Below are 22,224 nucleotides of genomic sequence, written 5' to 3'. Positions count from 1 at the left end.
TTTCGGTAATTTGATAGATAATTTTTCTTTCTTTTTTTTATATTAATTTTGAAACTTTTACTTTTTTACGATCTTCAATATTATTTTAATTGAAAATAAAATTAAAAAAACCGACACGCGACCCGCTAACCAAAAAAAATGACCCGTTAACCTGATAACTAATTATCGGTTCGGGTTAACGATTTGAACCGAAATCTGTACAACCCTACTTTTGCCAATTTTCTTCCTGTTTCTCCTTTTTATATTGTGGGTTGAAAGTTAAATAACTAAAATACCCTTTTTATTTTTTGTTTTCTCTTTTTTATTAAATTATGGCGTAATATATAAACAAACATTTTAAATTTGTCCCCACATAACATGAAACATTCATCGTATATTTTGTCATAATATTTGAGAAACATAATTTATTATTAAAAATTCACAAAAATTAAAATTTAGTCCAAATAATAGTATTTTTTTTAATATTGGGTTTGAGAACTTGGATTATTTGCAATAATGACATAATTGCATGACCAAATATTATTTGTTAAGTTTTTTAAAAAAAATTATTTGAAAAATTTATGACCAAACGGATAATTAGACACCTCAAATTGATCTCAATTATAACTAAATACTCAAACTCAGGTCCATTATGTCTTGTGGACATTCAATACTAATATGACAGTACATAAATATTGGAAGTTTTTAGAGGATTATATTTTAAGTTAGAGTATTTAATTAATATTGTGGAGATGAGTATTGTGATGTACATATTCAAACTTCATTATTTACTTGTCCACTGAGATTAAATTTAAATATTTATTTATGTATTATGTCTCTCTTTTTTCAAAATTTAAGGTTAAATGACCGAAGATAGAACAAAATATGTTTTTTAATATGGTATAAGGGTGTCAAATTTACAGATTGAATATGTGAAATAAACAACCATCCCTCGAATATCATCTTTCAAGCTAAATCTAGTAAGATTAGATGATAAGAATCGGGTTGCTTTAATAAAATAAAAATATAATGTGAAAACCAAAATATTAAAATTAAAGATAGATGAAATTTGAGAATAAATTTTTAATTTTGAGACTAAGTGCTAAGAATATTAATTGATCTTAATATTAGCAGAGTCAATTCAAGAACTTAGATTAAAAGTAATCTAGCAAAGATAACAAGTAAAAGTAGAAATATAATTAAAAATTTAGTGACAAGTAAAGCAAACGAAAGGAGTATAAGATTTTACCTTAGGCAAATTATGAGCAACAACATTAAGACTTCTAGGAATATGTAAAAGTATAACATAATCTCGACACGAAGACATGTTCCAAATATTTTCACAAGCTACATTCATGTTTCATTTGACTTTCGCAATTTTCGTTAAAATATCTACGATACCTTTTGTATCAGAGAAGATATAACACTTCCTCCATCGATGTTATATCGCTTCCTCCACTGTTTTTCTAATTGCAAAAACGTCAGCAATTATAGACTTCTCAACAAACTGAATCGGAGATTCATATGGACATAAAGCAACACACCTTTGATATTCATAGCAATCAAACTAATGCTTGCCTTCTCCGACTTTACTTGTAAAATAAACAAATTTTATCTTTGGACATTGTTAATTGATATTCGTAATTCATTTTTGAGTTACCATTTGTAGAATTAACAAGCCTTAGTTATTTCTAGAAACTCATTATGCTCAAATAAAGAGTTGGTCACTATATCTGAAGGATCAGTTAATTCATTATTAAATGTCAAACATTTTTATATTTTCATACACTTTCATGTGTGCCACATTATCATTATCTGTCACATAAAGATACTAGCAAAATTAGAATAATTAAAATTATTTTATTTTATTTAAGTCAATTGAAGGTACTACTTTCCCCCCTACCAATCTAAATGTCAAAATTATAAAATTTAAATTCTAAATTCGTTATCATCATAATTGAGAGTTCCATATTAAATTATATTTGACTTTGAGACCTAAGACAAAGTCACCTACATAATATTCATAAATATATTATGAATATATATGTTTCTTTTTTGACCCTCCAAATTAAAACTCTTCATTCCACTATAAATATATGTATATTTCTTTCATTCAATCTTCACTTCAATATTTCCCAAATATTTCTAATTCTCTCTCAATTGCCTTTTTTCTCTTCATTTTCATTACCAAAAAAAAATAAAAAAAATAAAAAAAATTCCACTATTTCATAAAAAATATCAAAATGACTAATAATTATTTCAAGATTGAAAAAGAAGACAAAGAAGATATAAAACATAGAAAAGCACAATTCTTGATTTACAAATCATTAAAGAAAGTAGATTCTCATGTTCATGTCTATGAGAAAGAATTCATCATATTGGTTGAAAATCAAGATTGAGAGGAAAATAATGAATTTGGAAAAAAGCATATTGTTTAAAATTTATGCTTTTAAAAGGAGAATTTACAAGCAATTTATTTGTCAATTAAAATATTTGAAGAGTTTGATTGGAGGTAAAGAGACTATGGTTAGTCTTCCATATGTATTCACCTCAAATTCCTTCTGATTCGAAGACAGTCAAGTGAAATTGAATTCACGAAATAATTTGATTTATGAAAGACGTAATACTGGAGAAATTATTACGATAATATATAGAAGGAAGGTAATAAACGTCTATATTGTATGAGTGAGGACCAAAAGAAAAATAGAAAAGAAAGACTTCTAATTTTCCTTATATATATATATATATATGTTCCATTTTAATGTATACTATTCACATTTGTTTCCTCAATTTATCTTTAAAATATATTTCATTTCTTTTTTTTTTTTTCCCTTTGATTTCTCAATATCTAATACTTATTTTGAAATTCGATTAATTTGAATTTATGATTCTACTAGAAAATTAGACTCCTGACCTTACTAGATTTAGTATGAAAGATTATATTTGAATAGAATGTGTTTTAAGGAATGAGTTTGTCTCTTTTTCTTTTTTATAAATCGAACATTTTACAACAAACATAATTTATAATCAGACACTTAAATTTGATTTTGGTCTACAAGTAAATACTTAAACTATGATATGCGTATTTAGACACCTCAACTCGTTTCTACTGTGTCAGTTGAATACTTGAACTTACAAAAATAATCATCTAAATACCTTCAAAATGTATGTGCCATGTTAGTGTTGAGCTTCCACAAAACACACTGAGAACTAATTTGCGTTCAGTTATCAATCCACACCAAATAGAAATATTTACGCACACAGTCTCAAAGTTAGTGTTTACTTGTCAGGTGGGTTCAATTTTAAATGTTTGTTTATGTTGTCAAAATATTGAACCTAAAAAGTTTTTTTTATTTTATTTATTTTTTTTTTTTTAATTTTTAACATCTCTATACTTTTTCTTTTGATCTCTTACTTGGTGTCTGGTATTCATGTTGAAATTTGACTAATTCAAAATCGAGCCAAAATATTCTATTATAGGGACAAAATATTTGAGCACTAGACCTTTGACTAAAGATAAAAAAGTACTTACCACACTCTCACAATCTTTAATTATACCTCTACCTTTAGAAAAAATGAGTTAAAAAAGAGACTTGAGAGTTTTTTTAGTGTTAACATTATTCTATTTTTATTGAAGGTAAAGTAGCATGAGAACCACCTAGAACAAGGTAATACTTAGCTCAATCTAGAATATTCTAAGAAAGGTGATTGGGTTACCAACTCATGAAGGACATAAGTCCCAAGTTGCGCATTGAATGAAAAAAAGAAATTTTGAGGATTTTTGTGATTTTTAAACTTTAAATTTTAAACATACTTATGATGTTTTAAATACCACTTAACTTTAAATTTTAAACATACTTATGATGTTCTAAATATCACTTATGACCTCGTAAGTAGCATAATTAGTGTAAAAATGAAAAGTCGAGAGAACATACTTTACTCTCTTTCCCTATTAATATACATAACATAACCGACATATATATAATATTCTGTGTATATGTTGGGATTTTGTAATATGTTTAGAGAGTTGAGATTTTTTGTAAGTAAGTAGCATAATTAGTACTCCCTCCGCTTCGGAATAATTGAATTGTTGGGGTATTTATTGGTGTTTCAAAATAAGTGAATCATTGAATTTTTTTTCAAATTTGCCCTTATGATTTGACAACCAATTAACTTTTGAAAGATATTATAAGGTTAACTTTTTTTTTTAGAGGGGTAAAAATAAAAAGTTGTGTTAAATTTATATCTTTAATGTTTTTTTTTTAATATGTGTATCAAAATTCAATAATTTATTTATTATAAAACGGAGGGAGAACAAAAGTAGGGCCGTAAATGTTTTGGCAACCTATGAAGCCCACCGACCTGCGGTGCGTAGGTGGTGCCGTAAGTTGCAAGATTTTTGGGCCAGTTTATTTAAAAACTAGGCCCATCCCGATCCCTTCATCTTTTCAAGTTTCACTTTTGATTCTTGAAACGAACAGGTAAATTTTCTTGGCGATTAATACAAGTATATTGTGATAAACATGAAATAAGTGAGTTGATATGTTCAATTGCATGCAAAATATCTAGAAATTACGAGCCTAGAATTAGCCTATAAGCATAAATTGGGGCATTTTTCTATAATAAATATGCTATGATCATGTCCCAAATTGACCGACGCACACTCCTAAAAGGATATTTTTGTCATTTAACCTTGAATCCGAAAAATATAAAAGGAGAAACAAGAAGAATTCGGCAAAATTCACTTGTACGTTTCCTTTCCTTTCTCTTTTTTCAGCTCTAATTGCAACACAAAACCTAAACCTTAAAACCTAGTTCGTTTGTTTTTACAATTGACTTTTGTGTAAAATCAATAACTTTGATAACTTCTGTACACTTCTTTTATACCAAAATTATAGTTAGTATTAGAGAGTAAATTCTGTATGTTTTAGCTTTATTATTATTGTTGTGAAATTCTTGCAGGTTGTTGAAGATGGTTGAAACTCTTTTTGAAGATATATTTACTGTCACTCAGAAGGATCCTGATGGCAAAAAATTTGATCGAGGTTTGCTAATTAAATTTAATTCATGTTTAATTTTGATTATATCTCCACTAATTCTATGTGCTAGCTGTCCAGCAATAACAATAGGTATCAGGTAACCTGTAGAGTGTATAAGAATAGTGCTGAATATAGTGTAGTAATAATGAGGGGATTAGTTGAGCTGAAAGGTTATTTTTATGGGCAAACAACATAAATCCCGATAGTTTGGAGCTTAATTACAGAAAAAACTCGACATTTTGTATAGTTATTGAAAATCCCGATTTTGGGTATGTCAACTAATTCCATGTGTTACCTGTCCAGCAATGGCAATAGGTATCAGGTAACCTGTCCACAGTGTTGGGATAGGATAGATGGGAATAGATCACCTAGGGTTGTTTGGTAGAGTGTATAAGAATAGTATTGAATAGAGTGTATTAATAATGTTGGGATTAGTTGAGCTAAAAGGTTATTTTTATGGGCCAACGACATAAATCCTGACAGTTTGGAGCTTAAGTACAGAAAATCTCGACATTTTGCATAATTACTGTAAATTTCGATTTTGAGTTTGTCGAGATACATAATTAGCTCCCAATACATCCAATGAAGATGCATTTTTTCCTTTTGTAAAAGATACATAATTAGCTCCCGATGTATTTTTTTCGATTATGGGTCTGTCGAGATACATAATACATCTAATGAAGATACATTTTTTTCCTTGTAAAGGTACATAATTAGCTCCCGATATAATTTTTTCGATTTTGGCTCTTAGAGTTACATAAATAGCTCCCCGATATATTAAACGATGATATATAATTAGTTGAGATTTTTGTAATTACTTTGTAAAGGTGGAATTTGTGTAAATATGGTAAATTAAGGTGTATATTTATGTTATTTTTCCTATTATTATCCACTATTTGGTTTGATAGAGTGTATAAGAATAGTACTGAACAAAGTGTATTAGTATTGCGGGGATTAGCTGAGCTGAGCTTATTTTTATCCACTAATTGGTTTGGTGTACTATAGGCGGTTTGTTATTTAACTATGGTTGTCCATGTGTTAATAATCATTAATATTGTTAATATCGTGGTTTGCTGCATATTATTTATACACCATATAGTAACGGTCTTTTGGTAGAGTGTGTAAGAATAGTAATGAATATGGTGTATTAGTAATGCCAAGATTAGCTGAGCTAAGCTTATTCTCATCCACTATTTGGTTTGGGGTACTATGGATGGTTTTGTAATTTAACTATGATTGTCCATGTGTTAATAATCATTGATATTGTTAATATCGTGGTTTGCTACGTATTAGTTATACACCCCATAATAACAGTCTTTTGGTAGAGTGTATAAGAATAGTACTGGATATGGTGTATTAGTAATGTTGAGATTTGCTGACCGAAGGTTAGTTATGCTGAGACGTGTCCTATCCATTGTTTGGTTTGTTGTATCAAGCACATTTCTATCTTTTCTCATGTTTATCCGTGTATTAATAGTCCATGTATTGCTAATACCATGGTACATAAGTTAAAAATCCTATCAAACAAAAAATTAAATAACACCATGGCTAATACATGTATTAGATTCTCTAATACATCTTACTAAACGACCCCATAGAGTAATTAATACTTGTATTAGCTATGGATAGGTTGAAAATCCTGCCAAAAAAAGGATTAAATAATACAATAACTAAGACAGTACTATGGCATGTATTAGTTTCTCTATTTCATCTTACCAAACGACCAATTAGTGTTTTTGCTTCTGTTGAGGTTTGCACCGGAGACCTTTATCAATGCAATTTTATTTCAAGGGAAAGTGACAAGATGGTCGTGGTACACCACTTGAATGATAAGTTGAAGGAGAATAACTAAATTGTTTGTTCACGGTAGACCTGGGATGACATTCTCCTCATGGACTAATGCAATCAAAAACAACAACCTACCCAGTGTAGTCCACAAAGTGAGTTGTGGGGAGGATAGAGTGTATACTGACCCTACCCCTACATTAGAGGTAGAGAGGTAGAGAGGCTGTTTCTGATGGATCCTTATGGACTAATGCAATTAGGAGAAATAAAAAGGTTGAGAAAAAGATGGCGGCTTTTAATAAGAAAAGAAAGGGGCAGTATACATGTAGTTGACTGGAAATACTCCAGATGAATTGTGATAAAGTATTGTGCATCTGTAATGGATTTCTTAATCTGTTCATATTTGCTGGAAGACATACTTACAGTGAAGCTGCCTTTGAGACAAAGGCATGGTCTTATGCTATGTTACTCGTACTCTCCAAAATTGTTGCAGCACCCGTCTTCAAAATGTGACCTTCCTTGCAATGGTTTCCACTATAGGTGAATCAAAATATTTCTTTTGTATAGTTTTACATTCTAGTTTCTTTCTCATGAGCAATAAGGGGCTTAGGAAGGAGCACGGTGTTGTGTGGTGATTCTGCAGGCCGTGAACTGACTAATTAACTATTGGGAGCATTTAGCACTAGAGTAGTGATAAGTGTGTTGCTGATTGCATATACGAGAGAGTAATAATATATGGAGTTTGTGTTGTTTCTTGGCAAAACCATGTTTTTTGGCATATGATCGACTATGCTTTGTTTATTGTTGTCAACTTGAATTAACAAAACTGCAGCAACACTTCTTTCTTGTTGTTGCAAATAATGTGATCGAATATATCGTGCATTTTGTAGTTAATCGCATTGAAGCACGGAGTGAGCAGTTTGATATGTTCATGCTACTGGATATAAACACTGAAATATATCCTATGTGCGTGAAGGAGAAATTTATGATGGTTTTAGCATCTACTTTGAACTTGGATGGGACACCAGATACCGGTTATTTCATTCAGGTAATTTGTTGTAGTGGTTTATGTCTATCCTTGTTGATTTGCAAGTGTTAACCTATCTGATTTAATTTAAATATTATGATTTGAATAAATAATTTTATAACAATGGTACTTGAAGCTACTTGAAGTCATCAGGATTTTCGGCCTTACTAGTCAAAATGCATTAGAAAGATTCAGAAAAAAAGAAAATTCAACATAGTCCAGTCAAATTTGATGATTTTCAACTTAACACGATGAATCAATTTCATCAAAATAAGAAACATGAAGTGCCTTTTGATGACAGAAAATATATGTATTTTCATTATAAAAGCCAACTTGCTAGAAGAGTCCACGTGAAATTTGTATCTTCCAGTTGAAGGGTATAATCATTTGGTATTGGCATGTAACCAATCGCCAATCAGCACAGAAGGATCCATCTATTGTGCTTTTCGCAGGGTAGTAAAATGCTTTTTGGTGCTTGAACTATTCTTAGGATTCCCTTTGCATTTGATTTGAGAAAGACTCAGAGACAGAGAAACACGAAAAGGAGCAAAAAAGGAATTAAGAAGGCGAAGAAACAACATATGCTCCGGGTCCTAGGTCTAGTGGTAAGAAGATGGTGCATGATATGTGGATTAGGCGCACAACACATGCTCGAACCCCACCGTAAACAAAAGCTTTTTATAAAGACATAATCTTGTATTTAAGTGGAGAAGAGTACAGGAGCTTACCCATTATCCATCGATTTCCGAGACGTTCTCCATTGGATCTTGGCGATTCCTCAGTGATAAAAAAGAAGCGAAGAAATGGCTGTGATGTATGAGTGGTGATAAAATGAGTTAAATTATGAGCATTTAGAGAAAGAAAATTTGCTTTGTATTCCTTATATGTAAGATGGCCTTTGATTTTATATCAAATGGATGTACATTGAGCTACATGGCTCCATTTCTATTACTTCCCGTGAAAACGCTGTTTACAGATGCCTGAAATATCCGCTCTAAGTAGGTATACCTTAGTATGATTTGGTTTTGATGACTTTGGGATTTATTTCAAAGTAGGTCTTTTATAAACGTCTTGCCTGAAGTTCTCTTACCTGGGTTAGCATGATTCTAGCTTGGAAAACAAAATCGGTGAATATGCCAAGAAAACAAGTAAAATGAATTGGAAATGTCTATTTGACTGTGACGCTATGCTATAACAACCAGTAGGTGTTAAGGTTTAGTCATGATAAGACCCTTACATAGGCTAGTGTTTGCTTGTCATTTCTGTAGTTTGTTTGGAAATCTTGGTATCAGTAGAATGAGCCTCTCGTGGGGATTCATATAGTTGACCCCAAGTAGCTTGGGATTGAGGCATACTTGTTGCTCTAAAGTACGTTTTCAAGAAACTACTTTTCATGGAAGTCCTTAATATGATACTTGAATTTTTCTATTTGATAAAACATTAATGTTAACATTAACACAACTGTTAGGCAAACGCTTGTACAAACTGCCGATTCTTGTTCTATCTGTGGTGATTAAACTCTTAGAATTAAATCCTGCCGGTACTTAATGGTATTGCAACCTGATGACAGGGTAACAAGAAATCACTTGCTGACAAGTTCGAATACGTCATGCATGGGAAGCTATATAGGATCTCAGAGGAAGGTTCTGGGAAGCACGTTAAAGCGTATGTTTCGGATAACTTATCTCATAGTCAATTCCATGAACGTGTACTTATATTTCTGATATGTTCTTGCCTTATATGCTGTCACACCTTAGCAATATCTGCTTTTCTTCTTGTTTTGAAGAGTTGGCTTAGATCGACTTCTTAGGTCTCCGATATGCTAAGATTGGATTTCAGTTTGATTTCTATGACTTGTTTTCTAGGAGTAACTTTTTTTTTCCTTTTGCATTTATTTGTGAAAATATAATTTATTTTCTTGCAACCCTGCTTCGAAAGCTTTTCTTTCGAGCCAAGAGTCTATTAAAACAACCTCTCTACCCTAGAAAGGTAAGATTTTTCTTTTTTTTCTTTCTATAGTGGAGATAGTCGCACGTAATGACAGATCACGGCCATATTATTAAATGCTTGTGGTAAGAATGAGTTTCATTCTAGTGCTCGAAAATAATATTCCAAAGCTTTCGTATGTTCTCCATTACTTGTGTGGATAAGCCCTATATTATAGAGTATATAACTTCGATCATAGGGATCAATTTCTAGTCGCATAGCTTCATAATAATTCTGCAAAGCTTCCGCGTAATTTCTTTCGGATTGGGCCGACATCCGTTACGGTCAAGGTTGGCGTACATCCTACCCTCCCTAGACCCCCACTTGTGTGATTACATTGGGTATGGTATTGCTTCTTGTGTTGTTGTTGTTGTTTAATGTGGAATATAAATGTACTTTCCTATACTTAGTTTTTCTCTGTTTTTGTTTGTAGGCGCTATAAGTTTTTCCGTTTTGCTTAATGTGTAGTATTCTCTTTCGGTTTCAACTTCTGAGTATTTTGTTTGAGAGTTGTCTATGTTCTAGTTGTTAGGACTAGTCGATTTGTTGGTTTCCGATTAACAATCACAAATTTTTACTGGTATAACAATGGATTTACTCGTTTATGTTGGTGTTCAGAGACATTTTTGTTTCATTTGGAGGACTTCTGATGCAGCTGAGAGGAGATCCATCCATTGCAGCTAAGTTTGAGCTTGATCAGAGGCTTTTCCTTCTCATTAGGAAGGTTTGATGTAAACAAAAAATGATAATAACTCAACTTTTACTTAAAAGACGATGGAGTATCTGTGAACGCGTCAGCTACTGGCACGCGATAAATCACGTGGTGGTCTCAGTTTCTCTAGGACACAAAACCACGGACCGAGAGCTTGGTATAAACCTTGTGTGCAGTTATGATCTTTATTTCTGGTGTACTAGTATTTATCAGAAGAATGTTTTCCTCCTAGTATTTTGGGATGAAGAAAAGGTCTATAGCTCTTGTTGTAACTGGTAATATAGTTACAGCCCTTTCTTGGACATGCTAACGCGAGATGTTTTGTGCACGGGCTGCCTCTTTTTTAATGTAGTCGCGACTTACAGTCCATGGACTAGCTGTTTAGTTGGACATTTTTCCTGTTTACATTTCGTATTGGGCCAAGAGCATTACTTTGGAGTAACTGGTAAAGTTGCTGCCAGTTCAAGCCTTGAAAACAACCTCTGGTAGAAACGCAAGGTAAGGTTGAGTATAATACACCCTTGTGGTTTCTGGACCCTGTGCACTAGGCTTTTTTTTTAACACCTGCATATTTTAGAAGGGGAGGAGCCTTGGAGTAACTTGTAAAGTTGCTGTCACGTGACAAGAAGGTCATGGGCTCAAGCCTTGGAAACAGCCTCTTGGAAACAGCCTCTCAGAAACGTAAGGAAAGGCTGTGTACGATACACCCTTGTGGTTGGGGCTTTTCTCCGGACCCTGTATATAGTGGGAGCTTTAGTACATCGGATTGCCCTTTTTAACACCTACATATGTTAGAAGTAAGGTTCAACTTGTAGCCCGTTGTTTGACTCATCTTGACCCAAGCAAACTTTGGCGGGTCAGGTATTGACCCATTTCTGACCTCCTTAAATTGGACTCGACTTGTTCTTTTGCCACAGCTACGTAAATTCCTCTCGCGTTTCGAATATACGTAAGTTCACAATAATTATCTTCACTTGTGAAATTATACACTTACCAATGTTACACAAATACATAACTTATGTTTTCTATATTACAAAAAATCTCAACTCCCTAAACGTATTACAAAAATTTCACATATACACAGAATATTATGAATATGTTGGTTATGTTATGTATATTAATAGGGAGAGAGAGTAAAGTAATTAAAAAAGTGAGAGAGAGTAATTACTTTAAAAGGTTGGTATTTATGTTATCTATACAAAAAAGAATACTTAAATTTTTTTTATATTCTATTTATCTAGGGGCCGGGCCGGACATCATCGGGGGATTGGTGGTGGAATGAAGAGGTGGGGAAGAAAGTGGAGACCAAGAAAGAGGCGTATGCTAAGTTGGTGGAAAGTAAGGACGAAGAAGAGAAGCGGGTAAACAGGAAAGAGTACAAGCTAGCGAGGAAGGAGGCGAAGTCAGCGGTCACGGCAGCTAAGACGGCCGCTTTTGAGAGCTTGTATGCAGGGTTACAGGGGAAAGGAGGGGAGAAAAAGTTGTTCCGACTCGCTAAGGCTAGGGAGAGGAAGGGTCGTGACCTCGATCAGGTGAGGTGCATTAAGGGGGAGGACGGTAGAGTGTTGGTGGAGGACGGTCACATAAAGAAGAGATGACAGTCGTACTTTCATAGGCTCTTGAATGACGAGGGGGACAGAGCTATTGTGTTAGGGGAACTGGAGCACTCAGGGGAGTGTCGGGATTGTAGCTATTGTAGACGTTTTAAGGTAGACGAGGTTAGACAGGCAGTTCGCAGGATGCGAAGGGGTAGGGCGACGGGGCCGGATGAGATACCGGTGGAGTTTTGGAAGTTCGTTGGAGAGGCTGGTGTAAGGTGGTTGACTGCATTGTTCAATGAAATTTTCAGGACGGCAAAGATGCCCGAGGCGTGGAGGTGGAGTACCATGATCCCCCTCTATAAGAATAAGGGGGACATTCAGTGTTGCAATAACTATAGAGGGATTAAGTTACTGAGTCACTCTATGAAGATATGGGAGAGAGTGGTCGAGGTGAGGCTGAGACGGATAGTGTCTATTTCGAAAAACCAGTTCGGATTTATGCCCGGCCGCTCGACGACGGAGGCAATCCACCTGGTACGGAGGTTGGTGGAGCAGTATAGGGAGAGGAAGAAGGATCTGCACATGGTGTTCATCGACCTGGAAAAGGCGTACGACAAAGTCCCCAGGGAAGTGCTTTGGAGATGCTTGGAGGTGAGTGGAGTACCGCAGGCATATATCAGAGTAATTAAGGATATGTATGAGGGAGCGAAAACCCAGGTGAGGACGGCGGGAGGAGACTCAGAGCATTTCACTGTCCTGACAGGATTGCATCAGGGATCTACTCTTAGTCCCTTTTTGTTTGCGTTAGTAATGGATGTGTTGACGCGGCGTATCCAAGGGGAGGTGCCGTGGTGTATGCTTTTTGCAGACGATGTAGTCCTGATAGATGAGACTCGAGGGGGTGTGAATGACAAATTAGAGTTGTGGAGGCAAACTCTGGAGTCTAAAGGGTTCAGGGTGAGCAGAACCAAGACAGAGTATGTGGAATGTAAGTTTAATGACGTGAGGCGGGAGAATGAGGTAGTAGTGAGGCTAGAAGCACAGGAGGTAGGGAAGAGGGATAAGTTCAAGTATCTCGGGTCCGTGATCCAGAGTAACGGTGAGATTGACGAGGATGTCTCGCATCGTATTGGGGCGGGATGGATGAAGTGGAAACTCGCATCGGGGGTGCTGTGTGATAAGAAGGTGTCGCCCAAGCTTAAAGGCAAATTCTATAGGGTGGTAGTCCGTCCGGCCTTGCTGTATGGAGCGGAGTGTTGGCCAGTTAAGAACTCCCACATCCAAAAAATGAAGGTGGCAGAAATGCGGATGTTGCGCTGGATGTGTGGAATGACCCGAGGGGATAGAGTTCGGAATGAGACTATCCGGGAGAAGGTTGGTGTGACTTCAGTGGAGTGTAAGATGCGGGAAGCACGATTGAGATGGTTCGGACACGTGAAGAGGAGGGGCATGGATGCCCCGGTCCGTAGGTGTGAGAGGCTAGCGTTGGATGGTTTTAGACGGGGTAGGGGTAGACCGAAGAAGTACTGGGGTGAGGTGATTAGGCGGGACATGGAACAGTTACAGCTCACCGAGGACATGACCCTAGATAGGAAGGTCTGGAAGATGCGAATTACGGCAGAGGATTAGGGCCAGTTCGGGTCGCTAGTGTAGGGAATTAATTGGTGGGGGTGTATTCCTGTTATGATTCCGTATTCAGTGTTTCGTGTTTCGTGTTCCATGTTTATTACGAATCTGTGTGCTTTCCTCTGCTTTATATTCCTGCATTCCTGCTTTACTCTGTTTTATATTCCTTATGGGTGCCGTATCTATGTTATGTCATCTGCTTCTGTGCTGTACTATGTGTTTGTGTGATATCTCGTGACTTGAGCCGGGGGTCTTTCGGAAACAGCCTTTCTACTTCATCAGAGGTAGAGGTATGGACTGCGTACATCTTACCCCCCCAGACCCCACTAAGTGGGAATACACTGGGTTTGTTGTTGTTGTTGTTGTTATCGTTAGGTAACAATGAAAAATCTCATTTTGATCGAAATATGGTTAGGAATAGTTTCCTTGCAGTGTTGTAAGCTTTATAGACTTCATTTCGAGATGTTTACGTGAAGTTTAGTGTAAAAAAAAAAAATATAAAGTGGTACGTATATGATATAAACTTAAAAGTTTTGGATGATTGACACCTATTGTATTTGTATAGAGTTTAACTTAAATTTTATTATATTGTATTTTTCTCTAGGTAACGATGAAAACCTAATTTTACATAATGACTGATTTGGCGTTATCATGTTGTTAATTTTTTTTTTCCTTCTCACTTTATCTTTATTTGTTTAATAATCTTATTTTCTTTAACCTATTCTTTTGGTAGATTTACTCATTAAATTGCTTATGTGTGACATTATGTAACGTTACATACAATGTATTCCAATATTATATTCATTAAGACAATATAATATTATACAGTGTATAGCACAATACAATATATAGTGAAATAATATGTAGCAACCTTTCGAACAAAGTGAAGGACTTTGACGTGGGTATCAAACATCGAAAGCAAAAAAAGAAAAAAACAATTGAAGGGAAGACAAGTCGTGGTTAGTATATACGATGTTTGATTGGTTAAAATATTAATTTCTTTTTTAAAAAAAATGATTTTTCTAGTGAGAACAAATTTCATATACACTACAAACTATCGAAATTTTTACATTGTTTAGCCACTTTAAAACCTTATACTAATTCCGATTATTCTTTAAATAAGAGCGTAATAGCGGCGATTTGCAAAATTTAGCCACAAATGTATGCAATGTTTTGAACTTGCAATCAATCCTCTCAACAAAACTTGCACTCTCAACCTATTCATTTTCCCTTTTTAGTTATTCTTTTTTCACCCTAAATTTCACGTAAACATCTCAAAATGAAATTGATAAAGTTACAACACCGCAAGAAAACATATTCCTAATAATATTTCAATCAAAATGAGGTTTTTCATCTTTACCTAGCAATAAATACAATATAAAAAAAATAATTAAATTAAACTTACAACACTGCAAGAAAATATATTCCTAATCATATTCCGACTTGTGATCAATTCATAGATACGCACTTAAAATAAAATATTAATATTCAAACTTTACTTCTAGAAGTAGAAAATGTAAACATTATTCTCCTTCTTAATTTCTTTAATTTCCTCCCAATTTTGATCTTCAATTTATATAATTTCATTTTCAACCAATATGATTTTTTTCTCCTAGGCACATAAGAATCTGCTTTCTTTAGTGTTTTGTAGATCAAAAATTGTGCCTTTCTATGCTTTACTTCTTCTTTGTCTTCATTTTCAATTTTTGAATGCATATATAGTTTATTGAAAAGAATATTCATTTTTCTCTCTTTTGGAAAAAAGAAAAAAAAATTGTAGTGGCAAAAAAAAGTGAAAAGAAATGAGAAATTTGGTGAATTTGAGAAAATATGAGAGTGAGGGTGAACGGATGAAATATTTATAATGGAAAAAAAAAAGTTCAAATGTTCAATGAATGAAAAAAATTAATTAATTCTAAAAAAAGGCGTAAATTAAGGAAGAAATAAGGGAATTAAAAGTGCATGTCCTTTTTTGGAGTTTAATTAATTTGGAACATTAGCCTATTGTAAATAACTGATAAATTTTAATTGATGAAAAAAAATTTTGAGTGTCAAAATTATTTTATAAATAAGATATTACGTGTTTGAATAGAAGTGCTAAAATTTCTATTAAGCAGTTGATGTGTTTCATGAAAATATGTTAATAAGTTGTTCTTTTATTAGAATGACTAAAATACTCTTAATTTTTTGCAAATTCAAAAGTTTATCATTGTAAAAAAAAAAAAAAAATTGAGATTGAAGACGAAGTTAGCAAATAAACATTTTTATATTTACCAAATGAATAAATAAGTTGTCAAAAAAAATTATAAGTCAGTTTGATCAATTTATAAGCTTAGCCAAACTCTATTGTAAAAAAACAAATTAGCCAGAAATTGTAAAATGTATGAATTTGAAAAATCAAACTGGAGATTTGTAGGGGTAGCTTTGTCATTCTGAATGTTGCATCTATATATAATAATTGAAATATTATTTATACCATATTAATATAATTTATAGAGTACAAGGAGGATGGTAAAGATTTGTTTGCACCAATTATTTACATAAAATTATATTAATTTATCATGATTAAATGATTTAATGAGGTAAAGGTCTACATTAATTAGGTATGACTGAAGAGATAATTCTATGTTCAATAATATTTATATGCCATATATCTATTGGAAAATAAATCTCGAGAAAATCTTGAATGATTTTTGGCCAAAATAGAATTACATAGAAATAGTTAATTTATATTGATAATTTCTCCAAATCTTGAATGATAGATATATACTACTTTCTACCAAATATTTATTTCCATCTTTATTTAAACTTAGTATTCATATTAATTGACATGATTTGGTGCATGGATACCTCGGGTTCTCCGTATATTCTATCCTCTTCATATCTCACCCTGTGGAATTACGCTGAATGTCATTGTTGCTGTTGATTCAGTATATGTATACACAGATCTTATATGAAAATTAATAGAAAAATTAACATAAACATACACCTTCACTTATCATATTTACATAAATTTACACCCTTGCAACGTAATTACAAAAATTCCAACTAATTATGCATTTTCATTGAATTTATCGGAAGCTACTTATGTATCTCAACAGATCCAAAATAAAAAAAAATATTGGAAGCTAAATATATATCTTTACAAAGGAAAATATATCTTTATTGGATGTATCGGAAGTCAATTACGTATCTTGACGAACCCAAAGTTGGGATTTTCGATAATTATACAAAATATCAAAATTTTCTATAATTAAGATCTAAGCTGTCGAGATTTATGTTGTTTGTCCAAATTAATATCTAGTTATTAAAGTTTGATTGGTGAAATTAACGAGAATATTACTTCCTAAGTTTAGGCATAATAGTAGAGGACAATTAAAGATCAAGATTATCTTCCATGTTTAACATATTTGTTGGAGAATCTCAATTTTAATTTCATTTTTAATTTTTAATTTTTAATTTTTTTAAAAAACATTTGTCTTCATGTTTTTGCAAGTTAGATCAGCTTTTCCTCGGCAATTTCCATAAATTCCAACTGTTTAGTAATTAATTAGTCTCATCCACACTCTTTTCAATATTACATAAAATCTGAAATTTTAAATTGGCCAGATACATTACTTAGTTGGTCCCGTGATGTATAGCAACCCTGAATAATGTATCACAATACAAATTAAAATTTGAAATTTTTGTAATTATTTCAAGAAATTGGTATTTTAGATAATAATGGTAAGTTAAAAGTGTGATATTGTGTAATTTCTAAGCCAGTCCATGCCAGGGTTGGCATAGAATGAAGAGGACGACGCTAATTTTGTGGTTTGCCAACTTACTAGATTGCGAGTGGAGAAAAATGGATGTGGAAATTCGGGTCGTGGTGCAACGTAACTAAAAGAAATATTCTATTTAAGGCGAACGATCTGATGTCCGAACTGATTTGAGGATGGTGGTGTATGCGCAATCTTACTTCTACATGACAAATTCCTTGGATAATATAGCTTGGTGGGAACATGCTTACCAAGAAGCCCGTTCGGACCAGGGTTGGCATAGAATGAAAAGAACGACCCTAATCTTGTGGTTTGCCAACTTACTAGATTGCGAGTGGAGAAAAATGGATGTGGAGACTCAGATCGTTGGCTCAACGTAGAATACGAGAGGTCTAATGTCCGAACTGATTGGTTAGACGACGACTGCTTCATTTGATGAATCAGCAAGTCCACTAGTGTCAAATCCAATTAATTGAAGTGCACGCAAACTGACACCTCGTCCTTAGTCGAGTAAAACTATTTGCATTATGCACGACAAATGTTTATGTCTGAAGTTGATTCTAAGACGAAAAATAACATAAACATATACCTTAACTTACATATTTACACAAATTCCCACCCTAACAAAAGTTATTACAAAAATCCCAACTACTTATGATGTATCTTTGTTAGATGTATCGGAAACTAATTATGTATATCGACAAATCCAAAATAAAAAAAAATATACCAGAAGCTAATTATGTATCTTTACAAAGCAAAAAATATATTTTTATTGGATGTATTATGTATCTCGACAGACTCAAAATAATAAAAAAATATATATTGATAGCTAAGTATATATCTTTACAAAAGAAAAAATGTATCTTTATTGAACACACAAAAATTGAGATTTATTATGTGCAGAAGTTTTTCTAAAACTTTGGTTGAAAGTGTTTAATTAATATGAATATATTATCATATGTTAATTGCCCAACTAAAATAAATCATAATTTAAATGTTTAAATAAAATTTAATGAAAAATTTAAGAAATGTATTCTGCCTAGTTTCTTTTTCCCTTTTACGAAAAGGTACACAACTTGTTCATTAGTGGTTATTATAGGAATTGATAACCTTATGATAAATTTAACATGGTAACTTGAAAAATAAAGTAATTACTTAATGTAATTAATTAAATAATTAACATTAATTTGATTTAATAAATAGTTAATTATAAGTTTATGTGGCCCCATATCCAATTTCGAAAATGATCATATTATTGTTTGATCAAGATACTTGTGTGTGCGTTTGAAAGCAAAAATAAATGAATCAGTTGACAAATTAAGTTGTCATGTGCCTTTTGATGATTATACTCAAATACTTGATCTAGTGAGCTTCGAAATATGTTCTGATAAATAGTTTATAATAATTCAAATATGAAACTTACGAAACATAATACTTCAGCTATGTTTTTGGCCATTTATCTCAATTATATTTTAAAAAATATTCCAACTACTAAAAGCATCAATCCAAAATAGTACAATGTGTATTTGACTTTTGAGCAAATAAATCACAATTTATACTTAATGAAAGTCTATTTCACTTTGAGAACTTTAATTCCAGAACCTAACATATTTGCAATATTTGAAGAATAAGAAATAGGTAATTTTCTTATTGAAATTTAATTCATGATTCACAAATATTGAAATTTTAATAAACTTGGTTTATCTGTAATTTACTTCTTTACTTTTTCCAATTCAAGTTATGTGCTTGTGTGTCATAGTAGGTTATGTGCTAGATTAATCGAGGTACGTAGAAGCTATCTGTCAAAATTTATTATGTTAATATCAAAATTGAATTCGTTACGTCACTAGGTTTAGTAAGTTGAAGGTCTAGCCCCCTTGCTTATACTCTTTTATTTAAAACTAGCTCTAGGCACCCCGCCTATCGGATTTGCTTAAAAAAATGAGCAAAACATCTACTGCCCCTGAACTATGACCAAATTTGCTATGACGTACTTCAACTTTACGGGGTTCTATTACCCCCGAACTAAATTTTAGCGTATTTTTGTCGAACCTTTTTAGCTGCTGTGACACTTTTTGTCAAATTTTTTAGCTGACGTGGCACCTTGGACGTGGGCCCCATTTTATGTAATAAAAGTGTCACGTCAGGATGGAAGAATTAATTAAGAAAGCTTTCAAGGTCCCTGTTGCGAATAAGTCTTTGATTCAAGAGCTTCAAGAGAGATATATGTCGTGAGTATATGGAAGAATTATTTTTTTTTGTTGTGGAAAATGAGCAATATATATATCACACAAGAGAACCTAGGACGAATACCGTTGGTTGAGGCAAAAAGGTTGCAGCAGCTTTTCACCAACTTTTGTACTTTCATCCATCTACGTAGTTGACTGTGACAATGACGTGCAGACCCAACCAGGTCCCTAAGTAGTTGCAGCTTTGTCATCACACATTCTTTCATGAATCTAAATGGATTCGCTGAGGAACGTATTAAGTTCCATTTGTCTGAAGTCACTTAGAAAAAGTACGTGAAACTGGCTTTGTTTTAACTCCGGTTGAGGTTTATGGAAGGGGAGATAGTTTGGGCATGTGATGATGTTGAGTTTTGCATTTAGTTACTGCAGTAATTTTAGTTTAATAAATTGTTTAGATTAGAATGAATTTAAATTTTGAATTTTGAATTAGGTTGTTTTAGTTGTTGAGAATCTTTAGGATTTTAAATATAAATTATGCAGATTTTTTACTGTATGTTGACTATTTAAAGTCTCTCTATGCTTAAGAAATTTATTGAAAAGCCATTGAAAGCTTGAAAGTCATTTCAATCTAAAGATAGTTATCTTAACCCCTTTTCACTGCCTAATTTGTTTTAAAAAAAAAAAAACAAATGAGGAGAGACACTGATGGCCTTGTTCGTAGGCGTGAGAGGTTAGCTTTAAATGATTTCAGGCGAGGTAGAGGTAGGCCGAAGAAATACTGAAGATAGGTGATTAGACATGACATGGAGCAGTTACAGTAAACTGAGGACATGACCCTATGTAGGAAGTTGTGGAAGACTCGAATTAGGTTATAGGCCTAGTGCGGGTGGCTGGGGCGTAGCTAATAGATGGAGTGTTTTGGTGTAGCCTTGCTAGTAGTCGTAGGAGGGTTGGGGTGAGGGGTGTGCTCCCTATTTGAAAGTGTAAAGTACTACTTTGTGGGTGTTTTTCTTTTCATGTTATTTCATCTTGTTTCATGTTTTATTTCGACTTTGTTTACTATCTTTTGTACTGAGCCAGGGTCTATCGGAAACAACCTCTCTACTTTTTCGGAGGTAGTGATATGAACTGCTTACGTTTTACCTTCTCCAGACCCCAATGTGTGAGAATACACTGGGGATGAAGGATTCAGTTTTGAGAACTATCATTACCCTTTATCTTCATGATTGTAAATACCGCCAGCATCTCCCTCCAATACACGCATGGCAAGTTGTCAAAGGCTCGTTTGAGGTGAGCGCTTAAGCCCTGAAGCTGAGAGAAACTAAAGATACGCGCTTCACCTTTCTGAGAACACACTTCAGCGTATGTCCACTACGCAATCTTCTGTATGAACCTTTTCGTTATACAAAGGCAAAGTTTTGTCAACTGGAAATATTTACATCAAAGTCTACCTATTGTGTAATTATTTACAAATAACTTTCTTATAACCAAAACATTGATGAAACCTTCAGAGAATTGTCAACTTTCAGACAGTTTCTTATCTGGTCAAGATGAATGCTTCGTCGCTTCCACATACTATTGCTAGTAACCAAGAATGGCAGCATTCTATATACAGTGGGGTTGTAATATCATCGAGGCTGTCAGCAGCAGGTGTGACCATATATTCAATCCTCTAAAACCTGACAAATTTAACGAGAAATATATGCCAACGAACAGCACTTTAACCTTAACGGAAAGAGATCATAGTGAACATTTTTCAAACAAAAGTAGATTGCTTAAACTAGTACATACTAAGTTGTAATTAGCTACTACAGCCATGAAGCTTCTAAGAGAAAAAGGGAAGCCCAATGTGCTAAAGCTCTCGCTATGCACGGAGTCCATGGGAAGGGCCAGACCACAAGGGTCTATTATACGCAGCCTTACCTTGCATAGTTGCATTTCTGCTAGAGGCTGTTTCCACAGCTTGAACCCATGACCTCCTGGTCACATGGAGGCAACTTTACCGGTTACTCCGAGACTCCCCTTGAAAATTATCAAGTTTCTAAGAGTTGTTAAAAGAAATCGGTGAAAGACTTCCCTTGTAGACTGTCATGTTTTTTGAGTAAAATCATCGGCAACCAACTTAGCCTGGTCATGTTTAATGTTAATAAGGGAAATCGGATGCAGAAAGGATCCTGTGTTCGCACAAGGTTCAAGGGAGGGTCGCACCCTAAAGGGGTGTGATGTAGGCAACCTATCCTGACGCAAGCATCATTAGCTGATTTCACGACTTGAACCCGTACAGGTCACAAGGAGACAAATTGTTGCTCCAAGGCTCCCCTACGTTTCATATTAACTTAAAAGAAGCACAGGGTAAAGAAGGTGCAACCTAAACTTTGAATGTGCAACCTAAACTTCTTGTATTAATGAGATGTTATATTTAGAGAGGTTGTAATCGACACTGATAAAACAAAAGAACTGTCATGTTTATGATATCATAAAGTTTCAAATGAGCAAGTAAATATTCTCACTGATTTGTCCCGATGCTACAACAGGAAGTGCAGGAATTCTCACAGCTGCAAAAGTAGGAAATTCCGATA

At 33.6% G+C, this 22,224-nt stretch overlaps 3 protein-coding genes across 6 annotated transcripts in view; 1 reads left to right on the top strand and 2 right to left on the bottom strand.

The window, feature by feature from the left end:
- The first annotated feature begins 4,343 nt into the window (after positions 1–4,343).
- LOC107868305 (DNA-directed RNA polymerases II and V subunit 8A) lies at positions 4,344–10,897 on the top strand. 4 transcript variants are annotated; one of them, XM_016714960.2, is made up of 5 exons: positions 4,344–4,460; positions 4,942–5,024; positions 7,694–7,851; positions 9,401–9,495; positions 10,435–10,897. In XM_016714960.2, exons 2-5 carry the CDS (start codon positions 4,952–4,954, stop codon positions 10,544–10,546), a joined length of 438 nt encoding a protein of 145 aa, XP_016570446.1. In that variant the 5' UTR covers positions 4,344–4,460; positions 4,942–4,951; the 3' UTR covers positions 10,547–10,897. The 4 variants fall into 4 exon arrangements, with proteins under 4 accessions (XP_016570446.1, XP_016570445.1, XP_016570444.1 ...); XM_016714959.2 differs by lacking the exon at positions 4,344–4,460 and adding an exon at positions 4,640–4,726; XM_016714958.2 differs by lacking the exon at positions 4,344–4,460 and adding an exon at positions 4,727–4,822.
- A 4,228-nt stretch (positions 10,898–15,125) lies between these two features.
- LOC107869183 lies at positions 15,126–15,523 on the bottom strand. The gene has a single exon (XM_016715740.2). The coding sequence runs from the start codon at positions 15,436–15,438 to the stop codon at positions 15,184–15,186; it is 255 nt and encodes an 84-aa protein (XP_016571226.2). The 5' UTR covers positions 15,439–15,523; the 3' UTR covers positions 15,126–15,183.
- Positions 15,524–21,026: 5,503 nt separating this feature from the next.
- The window catches only part of LOC107868299 (uncharacterized GPI-anchored protein At1g61900), a 77,039-nt gene continuing 75,841 nt past the window's right edge, over positions 21,027–22,224 (bottom strand). The window contains exons 7-8 of the mRNA XM_047410706.1: positions 22,156–22,200; positions 21,027–21,324 (exon numbers count right to left, since the gene is read on the bottom strand). Of these exons, the coding sequence (XP_047266662.1) occupies positions 21,251–21,324; positions 22,156–22,200 (119 nt within the window). The 3' untranslated portion in view covers positions 21,027–21,250. The remainder of the gene's footprint in view (positions 21,325–22,155; positions 22,201–22,224) is intronic.

The sequence above is a fragment of the Capsicum annuum genome, chromosome 4 (genome assembly GCF_002878395.1).
Source record: "Capsicum annuum cultivar UCD-10X-F1 chromosome 4, UCD10Xv1.1, whole genome shotgun sequence".
Lineage (NCBI taxonomy): Eukaryota > Viridiplantae > Streptophyta > Magnoliopsida > Solanales > Solanaceae > Capsicum > Capsicum annuum.
Note: the sequence above shows the minus strand (reverse complement) of the source record. Positions and strands in the feature narration are given on the sequence as shown.